The sequence below is a fragment of the Polyodon spathula genome, chromosome 2 (genome assembly GCF_017654505.1).
Source record: "Polyodon spathula isolate WHYD16114869_AA chromosome 2, ASM1765450v1, whole genome shotgun sequence".
In the NCBI taxonomy this organism is placed as follows: domain Eukaryota; kingdom Metazoa; phylum Chordata; class Actinopteri; order Acipenseriformes; family Polyodontidae; genus Polyodon; species Polyodon spathula.
Window position 1 is genome coordinate 67,856,485 of NC_054535.1, and position 15,299 is coordinate 67,871,783.

At 35.4% G+C, this 15,299-nt stretch overlaps 1 protein-coding gene across 1 annotated transcript; it reads right to left on the reverse strand.

Moving 5' to 3' along the window:
- Window positions 1-628: 628 nt before the first annotated feature.
- isca1 (iron-sulfur cluster assembly 1) lies at window positions 629-9,596 on the reverse strand. Its single transcript, XM_041227177.1, has 4 exons — window positions 9,437-9,596; window positions 3,035-3,088; window positions 2,703-2,808; window positions 629-2,134 (listed from the first exon to the last, which is right to left on the reverse strand). Exons 1-4 carry the CDS (start codon window positions 9,515-9,517, stop codon window positions 1,986-1,988), a joined length of 390 nt encoding a protein of 129 aa, XP_041083111.1. The 5' UTR covers window positions 9,518-9,596; the 3' UTR covers window positions 629-1,985.
- Between the last annotated feature and the right edge of the window lie 5,703 nt (window positions 9,597-15,299).

Below are 15,299 nucleotides of genomic sequence, written 5' to 3' on the forward strand. Positions count from 1 at the left end.
GGAAATAACACTTACTACCCAGGAACAAAAATTGTGTTACATAGTGTTATCTGAGTTCAGGTGTCAACTAATATCAGACATGAAATAATACTGTTTGAATGTGTAAATAATATTTTCTGCAGAAAGAAAACTAAACTTTTTATAAGAAAACGTTTTCTTCCGAGTCAAATTGTTGTTCATATTTCTAAATAAGAAAAATACAAACTTTATGCTGTCAAATAATGATTAATTAATATTACTAAGATAAATTAGTTTTTGCACTTTGTTCTTCCTGAGTTTCAGGTAACTATTTAATTGGGTGGCTTTTACACATTAAAAAAACACATTTTAAACTTAACTGTGATTATTAGTCTCTTGCTGATATTGAATGATCTCTCATTCAAACAACTCTAAGAAATTTGTATTGTATAACATAACATTATATATAAATAAAACTGTTTTATGCCCTGCTACTCAAAATGGGAAAATCCAATAAATACATTATTATTATTTTTATTTAAATCCGGAGAGGTTTTTTTTTTTTTTTTTTTTTTTTAATTCCACAGGTTAGTTAAATAATGATCAAACCCTTGGTCCCTGAAAACTGCACAGTAATTTTAATCTGTATATGAATTAAATCCTACAAAACCATATACTTGAAAGCTAATGTGAACTGTATACATTAGTAAGGAGTGTAACAACAAAATCAAAACAATCCTTTTACAGAGTCTGAGTATATGGAGTACATAAGGGGTTCATATATCAAGGATACGATTATATCATGGTGGTCACGGCTTTCACGGAACCCGTAGATTTTGCTATTTGTTTCCACTAGGAAGGGAGCAGTTCATGTCATTTGAATTGGTGGCAAGACAAAGGTAAAGAAAGCAGTTAGCATAAGTCATGATGAATTATTAAATAAACAGAACTGCAAAAAAGTAAAGTTCTAAGCAATATCCCAAACAATTTCACGAAAGCAGGGGGCGCATCTTTAAAGGAGAAGCAAACTTTTTAAATTAACTGAAGCCTTCTGTGCAGAAAATAACTCTGCATACCCTTAATAATGCAAAATCTAACAGGGAGGGCAGTTTACAGTTTTGCAGAAGCATGAAACCCAGATTTGCAGCTATTGCAGTAGTTGCCCTGCAGTGCTTAACAGTACCTGTCAACAGTGTAGAAGCATCAAAAGTGAACTACTACAAATTTACAATATATTATATATCTTCTTTAAAGTTAAAATCTTAGCCATGATCATTTCGGGAAATTGTCTATTAGCTGTGATTTTTACATATTATTACCGTGACAAGATTGTATCCTTAATTATGGTCAACATGAAGTCTGTGTCTGAAATGTTTTTCCAGATATTCGGCTTCAGCAGCTGTTTTTTTTTTTTCATACCTATAATGAAAAGTGAGCAAAAATATTGTAGACCACAGCTGTGTACCTAATGTAAAGCCAGTCTCTCAAAGTGTTTAGTCTGCGTCACCTAAATGTAAAAGAAAGCTGCACCAGCACATCTTGACCATGGTGAAATTTTACTGTACTGCTAAAACATCCATGCTTTTTCAAGCGGTGGAATACAGGCTTACAGCATGGGCTTCTTTTAAACAAATAATTGTTCACTGAAAATGCAGGAAAACAAGGGCTGAGCAAACAAAATAATAATAAAAAAACAATAAAAGGGAACAAAACCATACACTGTCTCAATGAGGATAAATATTTTTATATATGAAAGTGTACTTTTAAAAACACTACATTTTCTGTAACTTGTAAGCCTCAGCAGGATATATTTTTATGAACCATAGTACTATACATTCAACAGTAAATATGTTATTTTCTTTACTGGCTTCATGAAGGGAAATGGTAGTTGAGAAATGCACTTGTTTATCTTGAAACAGCGACGTGTGTCCAAAAAGCACCATGAAACAATGCTGTGTAGTGAAGCAATGCTGTGTAGTGAAGCAATGCTGTGTAGTGTACATCAGCAGCAGAACAGGCAGGACTCTTCAGATGTTAAAGCTCTCTCCACATCCACAGGTTCCTTTGATATTTGGGTTATTGAAAACAAACTCACTGGATAATTTGTTTTCAACATAGTCCATTTCTGTCCCCAAGAGTGTCAGCTGAGCTTTTTTCTCAATAAAAACCCTAACCCCTGATTTAAAAAAAAAGAGAACATTAATACAATTGAAAAATCATATTCCATTATAATCTCTTTTTAAATTATATACTATTTAAAACAGAGTTTGATTACATTTTATAATAATATAAAATATATATATATATATATATATATATATACATATATATAAGATACCCAGAGGTTTACAATTATGTATTGACTTAGTTCCTGTCGGTAAAATATTCAGCATAAAGTCTTTTTTGGTTTCACAAACTCTGATTAGCACCAATATTCGGCTACCTAATGTTAGTTTAGGTAAAACAGTCTTAGATTAGTGCTGTTCTGGGTCTGTGTAACCAGCTTTTGTTGAACACTGCTTATGCCTTTTATATCAAATCATCATTTGGATCTCTTCAAGTGACTATTGACACAAGACAGAAACTAACCCAATGCGTATATTACCAGAACCACTTTACAAATAAAAGTGTGTGTGTGTGTGTGTGTATATATGTGTGTCTATATATATATATATATATATATATATAATTTTTTTTGCTATTATATATGTTCAGAAATGGAACTAGCTTATAAACAGGCTTACCGTCCTGAACAACCTCTTCATCTGCTTTTCCCTTTTCCTTTGTGTAGTCTAAAGTATATGAAAGACCATTACATCCTCTGGTTCGAACACCGACCTTCAACCCAATCTGTTCAATGATAAAAAAATAAAAAAATAAACAATTGTAAATAGATTCTAACATGCCTGCACTTACTTCGCACATGGTAACAACTACTTTCATCAGATGCTGCTCTCAGCTCATTTAACAGAGAAGTAACCCTTGCACTACACCCTTGCACTGCTTGTGTTAATGCAGACTGGTAGTCAACCTGCTTTGCACACATTTTACTAAAACATATGTTAAAAATACTTACATAGTCAGGTTTGTTCTGAAGAAGATGCTTTATTTTGTTAACTGCTGCAGGAGTCTAAACACACAAAGGGAAACAAGACATTTTTTCAATACAGAACTGCATGATCCATTTTAATTGTAGTGTCATTCAAATAGACTGTGTTAAATTTGGGTTTGTAAATGTTGAAAGCCAGAAGTGCAAACTTAAAGTAGCTTTACCAAACACATCCTGACTATCATGCACTACCATTCACTCTGTAGGTCTCAAATACAGTTTTCAAAGAAACGTTACAGCAAACACATATTTTAATTTAAAGCATAGTATTTGGTACTTCACTAGGTTAAAGAAACAATTTTGCCTGTTTTTCAGGTAGTCTTGACTATCCTTAGTCATTTCACCTGGACAATGAAATAGCCCCTATTTAAAGCCTTCTTTACGGTCATAAACCAACCTGTTCCTCTATTGGGTGACAGCAAGACAGGGAACCTTGTGCAGTATCAGATATGTTTTAAAATGAACATACTTTTGGAAGACAGCTTCCAGCAGCAAAAAAAAAAAAAGTCACAAATTATTATTTTTTTTATTATTATTATTATTATTATTATTATTATTATTATTATTATTATTATTATTAAGAAACAGATATTTCGTGGGTAATGACTGTGCCAATTCAGAGTATTTATCTTTGCGTAACTTTCCTGTATTTATTTATTTTTAAAAACACAGCCAAAGTTTAATTGAATGTTATTTTTTTGTGGCTCCTGCCCAGGTCACATCACAATATGAAGTGACATACAGTGGCTTGCAAAAGTATTCAGACCCCTGACCAATTCTCTCATATTACGGAATTACAAATGGTACATTAAAATTTCCTTTTGTTTGATATTTTATTTTTAAATACTGAAACTCAGAATCAATTATTATAAGGTGACATTGGTTTTATGTTGGGAAATATTTTTAAGAAAAATAAAAAACTGAAATATCTTGCTTGCATAAGTATTCAACCCCTGTGCTGTGGAAGCTCCCAGTTTGCACCAATGAAAGAAATTGCCCTAACGAGGACACAATTACCTTACCATTGGCCTCCACCTGTGAACCATTAAAGTCATATTTTCTGGATAAAAACCCCACTGTTGAAGGATCACTGGCAAGGCTGTGAATCTGAAGGAAAATGAAGACCAAAGAGCACTCTACAGAAGTTAGAGATAAAGTAATACAAATGCATAGATTAGGGAAAGGCTACAAAATAATATCCAAGTGTTTGGATATCCCAGTGAGCACAGTTGGATCAATAATCAGGAAGTGGAAGCTGCATCACACCACCCAGGCACTGCCAAGAAAAGGCTGTCCCTCAAAACTCAGCGCTCAAACAAGAAGGACACTTGTGAGAGAAGCCAAAGAGAGGCCAACAATCACTTTGAAGGAGCTGCAGAGTTCAGTGGCTGGGAGTGGAGTAATGGTGCACCAGTCAACCATATCAAGAGCTCTGCATGACACTGGCCTGTATGGGAAGGTGGCAAGAAAAAAGCCATTACTCAAAAAGTACCATCTGAAAGCACGTCTGGAGTTTGCCAGAGGGCATAACAGTGACCCAGCTGCGATGTGGGAAAAGGTTTTGTGGTCAGATGAGACCAAGATAGAGCTTTTTGGCCAAAACTCAAAGCGCTATGTCTGATACAAACCTAACACTGCTGATGGCAGCATCATGCTGTGGAGATGCTTCTCATCAGCAGGGACTGGGCATCTTGTTACAATTGAAGGAATAATGGATGGATCAAAATACAGGAAAATACTGCAAGAGAATCTGCTTCAGTCCGCTAAAAAACTGAAGCTTGGGAGGAAATTCACCTTTCAACAGGACAATGATCCCAAGCACAAGGCCAAAGCAACATTGGAATGGCTCAAGAACAAAAAGGTGAATGTCCTACAGTGGCCCAGTCAAAGTCCTGATCTCAATCCCACTGAGAATCTGTTGCACTATTTGAAAATTGCGGTCCACAAGCGTCGTCCAACCAACCTGAATAACCTGGAGCAAATCTGCCAAGAAGAATGGGCCAAAATCACTCCGACACTGTGTGCAAAGCTGGTACATACTTACCCCAAGTAGGTGGCTCTACCAAATATTAATGTGTGGGGGTTGAATACTTATGCAAGCAAGATATTTCAGTTTTTTATTTTTCTTAAAAATATTTCCCAACATAAAACCAATGTCACCTTACAATAATTGATTCAGAGTTTAAGTGTTTTAAAAAAAAAATCGAACAGAACAAAATTTCAATGTACCATTTGTAATTCAGTAATATGAGAGAATTGGTCAGGGGTCTGAATAGTTTTGCAAGCCATTGTATGTTGACACTAGGATAATACCCTTATTATTAATGTTACCCAGTAACATCAAAATAATTTATAATTTTGTTATTTTTTAAAACAATACTAATCAATCTCATGAATCAATTAAGAACATTTCTCCATCAAATAGCATGTGGATGACATTGTCTTAGTAGAGCAAAAAACATTGACAAGGTTATATTTGACATAAAATGCCATAACCATTACTAAAATTATTATTAATTACTTCAAGCTAGTGATAGAAATGAAGACAAACATTACAAGCTATTACCAGGGCTTTAAACTTGCAACATAAAGGGCAAGGCCAAAATGGCTTTTATTTCAATACATTTGTAGAGGGCACCAAAGCCACTAAACTTAAGTTAAGGTCAAAGTGTAGGATGCTTTGTAATTTTGCTTAGGATTCATATATAAAGCCAATTACTGGCCACAGAAAGAAACAAAACAGTTTAACCTAATAATAACTAACTATTCATTTATTCTAAAAATATTTCCCATCACCTAGAATTTCAGGACTGAGACAATAAAAAAAAAAAAAAATTTAAAAATCTTTAGGAACAGAACTTATACCACTTTCACACACCAATGCCGCTATTGAGCCATCTCAGAGACGTTTAAAAAATTATTTAAAATACCCATTCACACAGCACAAAATTGTACAAATCTATGGTGGTATATTAATACCGTCATAACCATTTCACACAGCCAAAGGGATCCTGCAAGTACAACTTTCAAACCTGTCAGTCAACAGATTGTTTTTATGGCAACGGCAACAACATAAATTTTGACCTTCGAAGGTTCGGAACACATTACCGAAGGAAGGTTCGAACCTTCAATAGTACAAATTTGCATAATTTTCCTGGCGACGTCACCATAGCTACTTGTTTATATTTGATTGAAAATCCTATTACTTTACAGGTAATCCATATAAATTGAATAAAACAAACAAACATTCACATGTAGTTTAAAAATATGTTATACATAAAGGAAATCATGTAATTATAATTTAAATAAAAACACACATTGTTTATTTACATGTAATTGATGCTGCTTGCGATATTATATATATATATATATATATATATATATATATATATATATATATATATATATATATATATATATATATATATATATATATATAGCTTGCATTGCAGCAGCACCAACTGCAGCTGACTTAGGCAAAACAAAGCTTTATTTAACAGTCACCCTTCCAAGCAGGTTATCAGTCACGGTCACATTTTACTACTGCTAAAAATATGATTATTAATAATAATAATAATAATAATAATAATAATAATAATAATAAGCTTGTCAAGTGATCCCAGAGATTGAAGTTCCTCCATGATAAGAGTCGCTTGCACAATTTGCATTCAATTTTTTTTTTTTGATCGTCTGGGCATTTAACCAAAAAATCCCAAATAACAGACAGGTTTCAAGACACTGAGGTCAGTTCTGTTTTCAAAATTTAAATTATCACTGTTAGTGTATATATTTTGTATGTTTCAAGCATATTCTACCGTAGCACTTCTCTTACACTGGGTATTCACTACACATTGAATATTTTACTGAAGCACTACAACCGCTACAGGTATTCCACCAGTGCTTTGGTATACTATGCCCTGCTCCATACAAGGCAGTGGTTCCATATAGAGTTGCAACAATTTGGTAGTGGATTTTAATAAACAACTTTTGTTTACATAATAAGCATTATACAAATGAAAAGATCAAATTTTGCAAGTGACATTTAATGTGCGATTTATAGTATTCACACATTGTCAAAGAGTTTCTGTTAACAGAGTAAAAAAAAAAAAACAGACAGTGCAAGAATATAACTTGATGAACCTTCAAAGGTTTATTTCTTTATACAGAGAATGGGTTATACATTGAACATAAGCAACCTAAATTAAACTAGTGCTTAGGGCTGTGTTCAAAGGTTTGTTCGCTAGCCAGGAATTCAAAGTTAGTTCTAAACATTCAAAGGTTTGTCAGCAGCATTCAAGCACTATTTTTCTTTTTTTATTCTGTTAACAGAAATCGTGTGTGTATAAAATCACACATTAAATGTCACTTGCATGCAAAATCTTTTGATCTGTATAATGCATATTACTTAAACAAATGTTGTATTAAAATCTACTACCAAATCGTTATATGTAGGAACTCTGTATGGCGCCACTGTTGTGTATGGAGCAGGGTATATTATGCCAAAGCACTGAGGGGTGGGGTGAGGGGTGTAGTACTTCAGTAAAATATGTACCGTATACCTAGTGTACAAAACAATGTTAGAGAAGTGCTACAGTAGAATATGTTTGAAATGTCTCAAAATCCCTCTGCTGTTTGGGATTTTTTTTGTTAAATGCCCAGACGACCCAAAAAAAAAAAAAAATGATTTGAATGCAAACTGTGCCTGTTGATGTATCAGAGGCCAACCCAATCTCTGGGGTCACTTGACAAGCCTACGTTCATAATCATAATAATAATAGTAACAGTAGTAGACGTAGTAAAATGTGACTATGACTGACAACCTGCTTGGAATAGCGCTTTGTTTTGCCGCTGCAGTTGCAAATTAGTACCATAGAAGGTTCAAACCTTCCTTTGGTAATGAGTTCCAAACCGTCAAATGTCAAAATGTACCCTTTGTTACAGCCCTAAACTCTAAAGTGTGACACAACAAATAGGGTTGGAACTACCCTTAAGTTCAGAGTATAATTGAAGTTATCAGTCGTCATAAGCCCCTTTCACAGTAGCATGCTCTATTCGGGTTGGAACCTACCCGGGTCAGGACCCGGTGTCATGCGGGTCACCTATGCGATTTCACACTGCTTTTGATAAAGCAGGGTTGACCTGGGTGACAGATGCTAGTAAACAATGTGCGTATCAGTGCCCCGGAAGAAACTTTTAACTGATTCTTCCATCCAAGCTTCTCTGGATTGAACCACCGTCGGCCTAAATTTTGATTAGCGCAAATGGTTCTTCACCCCTGCTGCAACCTGGCTCATGGTGCATCTCAATCAACAAAAAACATGGCTAAACAATAAACAAAACTTTCTTTACTGAAGTGAAACCTTCACGCAGGAATGGCTGTTTGTTCTTTTGTCAGGTTACGAACGGCCATCATGCATTTTATCTCGCTCAACCCGGGTCAAAGCGTGTCAATCCACATCCTGAGGTGGGTCGCTGGACCCAGATTAACCCGTGTAGAAGTGCCAGTGTGAAAGCGGCTATAGTTGCATGAACACCTTAAACCTACAGGCCTGACTGCTGAAATTCATGGCACTGCTAATTTCAATAATATACACTTCTGAGACCCCAGACTGGGTGCAGGGCAGAAGTTAAATTTGAACACTGTAGGGCAAGCTGTAAACTCTCTAATCCTTAAAAATGCAGTGTGTGCTTATGTTTACCAACCACACAGTTGCTTGGGACAGATTTCAAATTAACAATACTAATTTTTGCAAGATCCTTAAGCCAATTAACTGCTCTTGTATTATCAGATTTATTCCAGAACATTTCAAACTGCCATCCTGGAATATCCGATTACAACTTTTACTTTGAAAACTCCCCTTCACTAGTAACAGTACTAACTAACAGTATCTTATCTACTGGTCCCAACACTATCATTAGTACTCAGAACAACAGTGTAGGTTAAAGATAAATACTCTACTACTTTTTTTTTTTTTGCTAGTGTTTTTTTTTTTTAATAGTGTTATACTTCCCACATTGTTTCTATGTAATTTATTCACATTGTTGTCCTAGTTACGTGCCTTATTGGCGTTCTTGTTTTATTTAATCAAGCATACAAATATACTACAATTGTTTTATTATTATTATTATTGTAATGTATTAGAAAAAAATAAACAACCTATCATTTGCTCTAAATTGTCATATTTTTACTACTTGAATCTTTAGTTTGTCAAACAATAAATGTGGGCACAACACTAATATGCAATGTCACATTTCAGGGACAAACTCCCCCTCCCCCTCCAGTCTCCAAAGGGTACAGTAAGTACGCGTAACTTCTAGCAACACAGCATACTCAGTCTTATTTAAGGAGTAAAATAACAATACACTTACCAAAGTTAACGCTGCTCTTGTAGCTAGCAGTTTCCTCTTGCTGACAGCTCTAACTGTGGCTCTTGCTATGGAAGCAGACATCTTCTGAAGTACGTTTCCCTTCCCTATCCAGCATAAACACTGGCATACAACAACATAAGCAGGCACGTACCGTACGTCTGAACTAGAACAGCGACTGATTCAATAACATCCACTGCAATAGGACGATACTGTGACAGGCACTTGAGCGAGCCTATTAACGTTGCGCTTACAGTGATGCCTTAGGGGGTGGGATTGGGTGACTTTGTTACAAAACCATAATAATAAGTTTACGCAAGATTTAAAATACACGCAGAACTTGCTGGACTGTTTAAATCGTAAACAAGAGTGCATGGGTTGATGACGGGGTGGATTAATACCTGGACGTCTCACTTTATCATATGCATAACAGCCAAAGCGGCTCGATCCTTTTTTTTTTTTAATTAACCATTTGCATGTTTTAGAAGTTAAATATTGCTCGAATCAGACCAACATTTTAGCGCTTCTTGAAACAACCAAGTTAAAATAAGGAGAGCTAGACACACGTCATTTAAATGTTTAGCAGAGAGCACATGCAGGTTTTTTTTTTTTTTAACCTCACGTTAAAATTTAGTGCGATTACCCAAACCCGACTATTTATATACAAACGTAAGTCATGCAAAAAAACACAAATGACGTGTTAAACGACCAGAGGAAGTTCGTAATTCAGGTAGTTACACCGACTGTAATATGAACAAATAATCTGACACATTCGTAAAACATTTTGGGTTACATTTTATTGTTATTGTCAGTCTCCAATCACGTTGCCTTGGCATGGGTCCAGAGGTACAGTCTATCCGAATAGGTTGAATTGGACGGGAATGTAATATCACCGACGGTCTTCCTGCCATATGTATTTGTTACAGGATTCTGACAGTACAGTTACTGTGAAGAGCCTCCCTTCTGACTGTCCAACGAACTGATAAGACGAGAGTGTATCTAAAGTTCATCGTGCATTCGATACACAAAATTAAGAACGGAAGTTATTTTCATTCCAGGATTTTTTATTTATTTATTTATTTTTTTAAATTTGTATTATTGCTTCGCAACACCTCTCTCTCTCTCTCTCTCTCTCTCTCTCTCTCTCTCTCTCTCTCTCTCTCTCTCTCTATCTATATATATATATATATATATATATATATATATATATATGATATATATATATATTAAAATTCAAAATTAAATTGTTTCTAGCCCACAGAGTAATTTTGGGATTGAACAATCCAGAGTATTCTTAAAGTTGTCTAGCTGCTTGTTTGAAAAGCCTGAAAGAAGGCAAAGCCCTGCTAATATAAAGTATATTATGATGATGGTGTATAAAGCACGGCGAGTGTGTTATTATTGTTGACTTGAATGGATGTTGTGTTTTTTCAAAATACAATGCTTTCTTTGTTATTGTTTGGTTTGGATATGGTTTGGCGGATGCGATGGTAGCAGCTCGTATCTGCCAGACAGCTCGTGAGAATGTGGCTGGTGCCGTTTATTGAATTATTGTTTAAGTGTCTGTAATTATTTTGTTGATTTCCACAGCATGAAAGGCTGCAGCTCTCCATGTTCCCGGTGGGAGTACAGAGGAGAAAGGAAACTAAAAAAAAAAAAAAAACACCCCAAAACAAAAACCTGGAAAAAAAAACAAAACGGAAAAATAAAGCTCTACTCGTCACAAAGTGTTTTTTTGTTAAAATGTTTTATTTATTTTTGTTCATTAAAAATAAACGGAGCCGCAACCTCTTTTGTCCTGCAGTACCTGCTAATGTTTTTCTTCCTGCATCTGGCCTGACGTCACTACTCGACTTACCTGTCACAGAAGGTTATTGTTTATAAATTTTGATTTATGAATATGAAACGTTTCCAATAAAATAATACAGTTAACAAAACTGGATCGCTTACTAACATTTTCTTCATAACCAAAGATAATATTATTTATGTCAAATGAAACAAAATGAGAGCTATGTTTTCCTTAAAATAAACAATGAAACAGACTTGGTGTAATCACCGATTACAAATAAATTACATATATCCTCCTCTTCTTGACCACAGAATGCAGATGCACTGGAACCATGGCAAATCTATAAGGACCAGTTTAGAGGTCCCAAAAGCTGTTACCAAAATATTTTAGATTTTGAAATGTGATACTGGGGCAAGCAACGATTACGAATAAATGTATTATTGCAATTACCTAGAATATCCTTACCATCATTAACTAAAGAAGGTAAGGCATTATGGCTTATAGAATTATAAAGCAAATTCCTTAACATTTAAGCGGCATTATGGCACTTATATTGAAGTTTTCTACTCAAAATTGCTGAAATGTCACTTCTTTAGATAATCTTTATATTACGGAAATAATGCCTTATTAGCCCAATTCTCAAAATACTGAAAACATTATGTATTGATGAACTAGTGTTTAGTCCACAAATCATTGTACTCACTGTGCATGAAAAGCAGAAAGTTGGGGAAGTTTTCTAATATCAAAATCACATTTTTACAGAAATTCTAAACCACCACATTTTTTAAACATTACAGTGGAAATCATAAACCAGATGGAACCCTTGTCACGTAACATTTGTTTTAATCCAATTAATTTTAAAAATATTATTGGTGGAAGAGAAAGGTTTGCATTTAGACCCCCTTCATTCAATGTCCTACAAAGCAAGTTTCTATTTATATATGCAGTTTTATTACACCATATGAACTTAAACAGTAGAACGTCTACAGATTTACAAATCTGGGGAGCCCCAGGGAGAGAGAAAGCTGGGTATACAATTCTAGAAATGCCTTCTGCTTTTGAGAGGAGTATCCTACCATAAATAGACAGATCTCTTCTCAACCACTTATCAAATGCACATTTGGCTTTTTAAATTTATCTTAAAAATTATGAGAATTGCTACACTGTTTATCTTTACTGGCTAGAATCCCAAGGTATTTAGCTTTATCTTTAATTTCGATATCACAAATTACTTTTTAAGGGTGATCATGACTAGCTAAAAGCTCACATTTCTTAACATTTCATTTTAAACCTGAAGCTTCCAAAAATACAGAAATGTTCTTATAGCCCGAGAAATTTGACTTGCATTGTATAAAAAGAAAGTGGTATCATCAGCTAATTGATTCAAGTTCCCAGTCTTAATACCTTGAAGCGTGGAATGTTTTATATGAATAGCTAAAGGTTCAGCAGCTAAGATAAACAGGAAGGGAAATATAGGACATCCCTGTCTAATTCTTTTTCTAAATTAAATTGAGATGCTGTTCCACAAGGGAGAGAAATACTACTATTAATATCCTTATACAGGCATTTTATGGAATTTATGAAAAAATCTCCAAAGTCAAAAAGTTCCAAAGCCCTAAATAAAAAGGGCTGTTCAACAGAATCAAAAGCTTTATAAAAGTCTAGAAACAGAATTAAGCTATCTATGTCAACTAAGGAATTATAATCTAAAAAATCCAACACAAGCCTAATATATGATATATGTCGACCTTTCATAAAACCAAATTGAGTGTCCGAGATTACTTCATTCAAACAACTTTTGAGGTTGAGTTTGCTGCAAAAAAAACCCCATCTATTTAATGTGATCCCAGAATTTAATTAAAAAAAACTCAACCTGGTGCCCATCTGGGCCCGGCGCTTTTCTTTTCTCCAAAGATTTAACTGCTTTTTCCAAATCAATTAATGAAAGGGGACTATCACAAATAGTTTTGGAATCTCCATTAATTTTTGGAATATGAATTTCAATAATTCTTAGAAAATAATCTAAAGCAGATGGATTAAAGCTAGTGGCATAAGGCTTTTATAAAACTGAAAAACTAAATTTGAAATTTCCTCCTCATTTCTTGCAACTGTCACCAATCTTTAAGGCTCCAATTAATTTATTTTTGGCATTTATTTTCTCTTCCGTGTACTGCTGAATGCTTTTAGTCACTAGGATATGAATTAATCTCAGAAGACTCACACTTAATTGTCAGATTATAGATAATTGTTTCCTCATAGTTGAAACAATAGGTACTCTACTTCAAAGCTACAGGTACAGTCTCACTTTTTAACCTCTTGATCCTGTGCAAAGTTAGTTCCATACTTTTATGTCTGAATGCTACCTTTTTCTTTTAAATCCTACTGAGAACAATGGAGCAAAATGAAATCTGGAACATAGACATGGACTCAAGCATGAGCACTAATGGGCTGTTGATGATTAATGATTGATGGAATAAAGAGATGCTGTCAGTTAAAGAGAAGGTTTCATTTAACAAAATAAATGTTCTTAAGGAGCATAATGGAAGCAGCACTTAAAAGAAAATCTATTACAGTAGTTTAATTAAGAGAGTTATGGTTCTGTATACATCTCTTCGACAGAGGCTGTAAAGAAAAGCAGCAGAGTGCTCATTTGCTGATGCTGTAACAACTCTGAATCCTACACATTGTGTGTCTAAATAAGTTAAGTGGTCATCATGTATTTTGTAAGTTGAATATATGTATCTCTATAATAAAACAATGATTTTCTTGACCTGAAATTGTCTAATTATCTTCAATTCTGCACTTCAAATTGAAAGCCTGACTAAAATACAAGTTACAGACCATTAGGTGGAGCACTATAGGAACTCATTCTCCATGTATACAGTAGTCGTTTGCTAAATCAGACTTGTTGGGAGACAGACAGGTTGACCGAAACCCTCTCGCTGCTACAGTGTTTCCATAGTTATAACTCACTCGCTAACTAATGTACTTCCTACTGCCAAAACCTCATAGCCAGTTCCCACTAGCATATGTCCTTTGTATAAGTGTCCACTAGGTGACACTGGCACACTACATCCCACATCTTGGGCTGGAGGGTGTCTGATCCTGCGGGGTCAAGGCTGTTGCTGGCCAGCTATCCCTTCTGACCATGCTCATCTGGTCTGTCCAAAAAATTGACATAATCTTTTTTTATGTGTTTCTCAGCATAACAGAGCTTCAAACCACTGCTTGACACGAGACACGTTACGTTGAATCCGCCTCTCCTGGCTTCCCAAAATGACTCAGCTCCCTTTCCTTCCAAAGACAGTGTAAGGTTTGGGTTCAAATGTAGCGAACAGCATGTTGTGTTTAGATTGCTGTAGCAGGACTTTGCTGTCCGGCTTGATGACACTGTGTACTGCTTACAATCCCTTTGTCATGATCAGGCAGCACCTCCACACGTGACCCAGGTGAAACAGGAAGTTCTGGTAATTTTGTTTTCAGTTGCCTATTGAATAGGAGTCCAGCAGGGCTTTGGCCTGTCACTGAATATGGTGTGCTCCTATACGCCATGGGAAACTTAAGTTCTTTGAACCAGTCGTTATTTTCGGCGAGTGCATTCCAAATAGCCTTGGAGAGATTCCTGTTCTGTCTCTCCACCTTGCTGCTGGCTTGTGGCCAGTAAGGTGTGACCCAGAGATGGTGAATACCGTTCTCTTTCAAGAAATCCTGAAACTCACTGATATGAACTGAGCATCGTTATCAGAAACAATGGTTTTAGGGAGACCGTGCGTGAAAAACGTTTGAAGACTATGCATGATGTTGGATGCCATAATGTATGTCAAGATTCCAGCATCCATCCACTGTGAATAATAGTTGACCGTGACAAGGAGATACTCCCCCGAAAGGAATGGGCCGCTACCTGTCGCTGGCTTTTGCATGGATGTGTGCAGCTGGGACATGTAACAGGAGACACGTTGCTAAGCAACCAATTGAGCAGGTAGATTCATCCGGCGCTGAGCTGATCCGGAGGTCCGAATTGTCCGAACATTTCTTTTAGTGAGCGGGACGTCTCTTTTAGTGAGGCTAGTGCTCGCC